The sequence below is a fragment of the Temnothorax nylanderi genome, unplaced genomic scaffold (assembly GCF_030848795.1).
Source record: "Temnothorax nylanderi isolate EJ_2023f unplaced genomic scaffold, tnyl_v1.0 TNYL_tig0158_pilon, whole genome shotgun sequence".
Classification (NCBI taxonomy): Eukaryota; Metazoa; Arthropoda; class Insecta; order Hymenoptera; family Formicidae; genus Temnothorax; species Temnothorax nylanderi.
This window is the reverse complement of record NW_027249220.1, coordinates 309,066-313,737: the sequence shown is the minus strand read 5'-3', so window position 1 is coordinate 313,737 and position 4,672 is coordinate 309,066. Positions and strand designations below refer to the sequence as shown.

The 4,672-nt window shown below is 42.0% G+C and overlaps 1 protein-coding gene across 2 annotated transcripts; it reads right to left on the bottom strand.

The window, feature by feature from the left end:
• Positions 1 to 219: 219 nt before the first annotated feature.
• Positions 220 to 4,159, bottom strand: LOC139777693 (RCC1 and BTB domain-containing protein 1-like). 2 transcript variants are annotated; one of them, XM_071715257.1, is made up of 11 exons: positions 3,830 to 4,159; positions 3,606 to 3,751; positions 3,335 to 3,537; positions 2,794 to 2,967; positions 2,442 to 2,703; positions 2,228 to 2,355; positions 1,878 to 2,144; positions 1,494 to 1,618; positions 854 to 951; positions 651 to 781; positions 220 to 556 (listed from the first exon to the last, which is right to left on the bottom strand). In XM_071715257.1, the coding sequence occupies exons 2-11, from the start codon at positions 3,691 to 3,693 to the stop codon at positions 416 to 418; spliced, it is 1,617 nt and encodes a 538-aa protein (XP_071571358.1). In that variant the 5' UTR covers positions 3,694 to 3,751; positions 3,830 to 4,159; the 3' UTR covers positions 220 to 415. The 2 variants fall into 2 exon arrangements, with proteins under 2 accessions (XP_071571358.1, XP_071571359.1); XM_071715258.1 differs by lacking the exon at positions 3,830 to 4,159 and having other exon boundaries at positions 3,335 to 3,480; positions 3,538 to 3,675.
• Positions 4,160 to 4,672: the final 513 nt, after the last annotated feature.

The following is a 4,672-nucleotide window of genomic DNA, read 5'->3' as shown; positions in this document are numbered from 1 at the left end:
TACTATTAAAACCAACCAATCAACCCCGAGTGTTGATAAGACGAATAGAAGACTCAACAGTTGTGTCTGCTGAACGCGCCCATAGACTGAGTTTCCACTGAGTGCGTCACGTCGCGACCAATCAAAACATCCTATTTTATTACTTCATTTGTGACGGAATCACATAACATTTTCGACTGGACCGGGTTTCAACCCAACCTGGGTCTGTCACATTCAATATTAAATTATTAAATTTTATATTTTATTATTAAATTTTCGATAATAAAAATTAATGCAATATTAAGAACAGTACGTTATATATATATATATATATATATATATATATATATATATATAAGTTTTGACACCGTTGCAAAATCACAAGATTTTCGTCCATTCCCGTCGAGGCGTATTGTCCTTGAGATACACAGATGAATTACGTCCTAAAAACACCAGCTTTGCCCGCCTTAATTATAAAAGTTTTTAACGTATTCTCGTCCAGCTTGGCGAAATTTTCCGTCTGTGTTACAGCCGTCATGTGATTCAAGGCAAACTTAAAGCAGAATTCTTCTAGTTCCTAAAAAATTGCCATCAGCATTCAATAATACATGTACATTAAACAGATATCACAGTTAATGAAATATTAATAATCAGCGTTAATGTTTGACTACCTCCGCGCTATATTCGATTGCGATGCTATATAAGTAGGCGACGTTTGATACAGTAATTCCTTGCTTTATCATCCGAATGCAGTGCTTCTTGAGATTGCTCTCACAGTACGCGTTAGCCAGATCCAAAAGTTCTGTAATGAGTGATATCGCTTCAATAATGAGGACACGTAGACTGATAACCACTCATAGCGTACTTAACTCACCTAACGCCTTCTCCACAGGTAGATCGATCACGTCAGTGTACAAATACTTCAGGAACGCTTTGTAGACGATGTATGAGAATTGATCATGCTCGATGACGCTAGAAGAGGACGTTGAAATGAGAAAAATTTTAAAAATCTTTAACTGTTGAGTTAACAGTGAAATGTGTCTGACCGGGTAGGAAATAAGTAAAAACTATTAATCATTATATGAAACTACGTAACACTATTTTAGTATCGAAATACGTATTTCATTAGTAGTACAGTACACTGAGTATTAATAGGAACTGGCAGTATCGCAGCTTGTTAACACCGAGAATTATTCGCTAACCGCTCTTCTTCGTGTCTTGATTTGTTCACTCGGTGGTTCGGACTCGACTTCCCTTAACGACATGGCCGTCAATTAACAACGCAATATCGAAATTAACAAAAAAAGTAGATTATCTCGCGTCGTTCAGCTATGATCCGCCAAAATAAAAAACGCGTGCATATCGAAGGCGCGACGACACAATTTTAAATATTGCCGACCCTATAGCTACGGCAGTAGCGCCAGCGCAGCGTGTATCTCATCTTGCCTTGATATCACTGACGGAACATACCTACATTTAACATAAATAACAATGATCCTTTGTTAAATGATTACCTCTGGTTGTTTTCTGCCCAATTGTGCTGAAACATAGTTCTGAAGTACCCGCAGCGGATTTTCAAGATAGCCTTGTGCACGTGGATACATTGGCCCTCCACTTGTATCGTGAGGTCGCTCGTCGACTTGAAAAGGAGAAAAAAATCATTAGAGACAAATACACACAATACTGGGTGCTTTCCAGAAAGAGACACAGAGGACACAGGGAGCTTTCCAGCAAGCGACACAAGTCGACACAAGTATCGTTTTATCTTTGTTACTCATTACCAAAAAAGAAAGATAGAACGATGCTCGTGTCGACTTGTGTCGCTTGCTGGAAAGCTCCCATTGTGTTCAACTGTGTACGCGAAACGAACAGATACGGGACAATAGAACAAGACGTACCGGATCGTCGAATGCAGTTTTCAGGCATTCCAATATGCTCGACTCTTCATTTGGGTGCAGGATTAGCGGTTTGTGCATGACGCTCGGCGATCCGTAGCAAGCAAGCGCGTCGTGCACATTCGAGAATGGAGTCGCGGTCGGTGTCGTGATGCTCTGACCGCGGCAGTGACCCCACATGTAAACACGGCCTCCCTCGGCGACGGCGATACTTATGTGATTGTAGTGCAGAGCAGCGATGTCGGACACCCTTCCCATTTCGTGCGTAATCTGATGATGACCAACCACTGATCATGAAATCCTTTTCTTTTTTTTTCGTTCTATTTCTTTATGATGACGATAAATGAATTTACCATAACTGGATTGCAAGCATTTGTCTTGTTGCCGATCCCCAGCTGGCCATAACTATTCCCGCCCCAGACGTAGAGCTTCCCTTCGTCGGTGAGCGCCAACGTGTGCGCGTATCCGCAAGCCACCTTAACTGAAAGAATATCGATTGCTCAGCAATCCCGTTTCGCTTTATATCGTTCTCTTCTTTTTTTATCGGTCTATCGAGGTGAGAACTACCTATCACAGTGCCTATTAGCGAGCCGACCCGACACGGTGTCATTTGATTCACGTAATTGCCTATCCCCAGCTGGCCGACGCCGTTGTAGCCCCAACCGTACACCTCACCGTTCTCGATGACAGCCATGGTGGAGGTCTGACCGCAGGAAATGTAGACAACCTTCTTCCCAGCTAAATTAGAGTTCACCTGTCTAGGTGCACCCTGATTTGTGCTGATACTGCTTCCCACTTGTCCGCAATTATTTTGTCCCCAGGCATACACCTAAATCGAAACCTGACTATGTCCTGACTATGTAGCTCGTAATGACAGAGAGTTATTGTTGTCGTATTTCGACGAACGATCTTTACTTACCTCACCGTCTTCGGTCAGAGCAACGGAATGGTGACTCCCACACGCGATGTCCACGATGCACTTCATGCCCAGACCGCTTCCTAGAGTGGGCATGTTCACTAGAGTAGGCGTGAGACCTTGATTACATGTTCCGTTCCCCAGCTCGCAATAACCGTTGTGACCCCAGGAATACACCTTTCAAAAACATTGCTGTCATTAATTCTAACGTTTCACAAGTGCGTCGCCTAACTTAATGATTCGTAAAATGTCTGGCAATTCTTCAAAATTGCTGGATTCATCGATAAAGAATGACACAATAGAAAAATCCAAATGTCTTTTTGTACTCTTATAAAAACATAAAAAACATAGATAAGTATCAGTTGTACAAAATATACGAGTTATATTAATTATTCTATTAGCTCCTTTGTCCTTAATAAGAATTATATGTATTCCATAGGGAACACATCGGAATTATATGTATTCCATAAGAAGCGTTATAAAGATACCAACTAAAGATTCATATTTGATTTTACTTCGACGTACAAGAAACCTCCTAGCGTACCTCTCCCTCTTTCGTGAGCATCAAAACGTGAGGTCCGCTGCCATACGCGAACGTTTTTATATCTTTATCGCACAGGGCCTCCACCTTCTTTGGATACAGCGTGCTATGCGCGTCCCCTGTTCCCAGACAACCGGCGATGTTATTACCTAGGGCGTACACCATTTTATCTCTTGTCACGATTAAGGCCTCATTACCCAAGTTACCTGTTTTGAAACGTAATGGTGAACAGCACTGCCAAAGTATTGCGAGGAAAAAGAAGAGAGCGAATTACCGTATACCACAACCATGTGAATCTTCGAGACGAATTCCGGTTCCAGTAAACTGAAGATCGGCCAGCTTCGTAGATCCGAGATGCACATGTCGTTTTATGGGATCACCTCTTCGCAAATGCTTTGTTTCGTTCCTCTCGGTGTCTCTCTTTATAGCCGATTTCAAGCGGAAGATTAGATTATTCCACAGAACATATATAAATTATTCTTACGTCAATGAGCGTACGTGGTTATGTTGCTATTGTCGCCAGAGATGCCAGCAGATGCCAGTTCAAGAGTTAAGCCCCTTGCACAATGCCAGGCAACAGGCAATAGGAACAGGAAATAACCAAAAAATCGTTAATTACAACCTAAAAAATTCGAATACTATGATTGGTTGGCAACAGGCAATAGGCACAGAATTTCCAACGTGATGGAAAAGGCTATAATACACAAAATGCATAGCGTAGCATAAGCATAGCACAAGACCGCTGGACCAATGAGCATCCAGCATAATGTCGCCATATTAATTTACGTAAGATGCTCATTGGTCCAACGGTCTTATGCTATGCTTATGCGACGTTATGCATTTTGTGTGTGACAGCCTAAACTCTGTGTCTATTGCCTGTGTCACTGTTTATTCTGCATTTATACATGATTTCTGATTTCTATTCCCTGTTCCTATTGCCTGTTGCCTGGCATTGTGCAAGGGGCTTTATGCTACAGCATTGATAGATGGCTTCCAACTTCCAATGGCCGCGTTCAGCAGACACAACTGTTGAGTTCGTTTTATCAACACTCTGCGTTGATTGGTTGGTTCTAAAAGTAAGAGCCAATCACGTTTGACTGCTACTCAGCGGCTTGGTCTGCTGAACGCACCCAATAGGTTGAAAATTTAGAGTTGGTCAAGGTAAGCCAATATCGGCCGGAAGTTTCAAAGACGCCATTTCCCGATCAAACCACGTGACCAACTTGATACGCGGAATTTTTAAATTGCTGAAACTTCAGTTTGTATATTAAGGCTGCGTTCGTCCGATATTCACTATCAATACCGAAAATCTATAGTGTAGGTTAGTTACGTAAACTATAG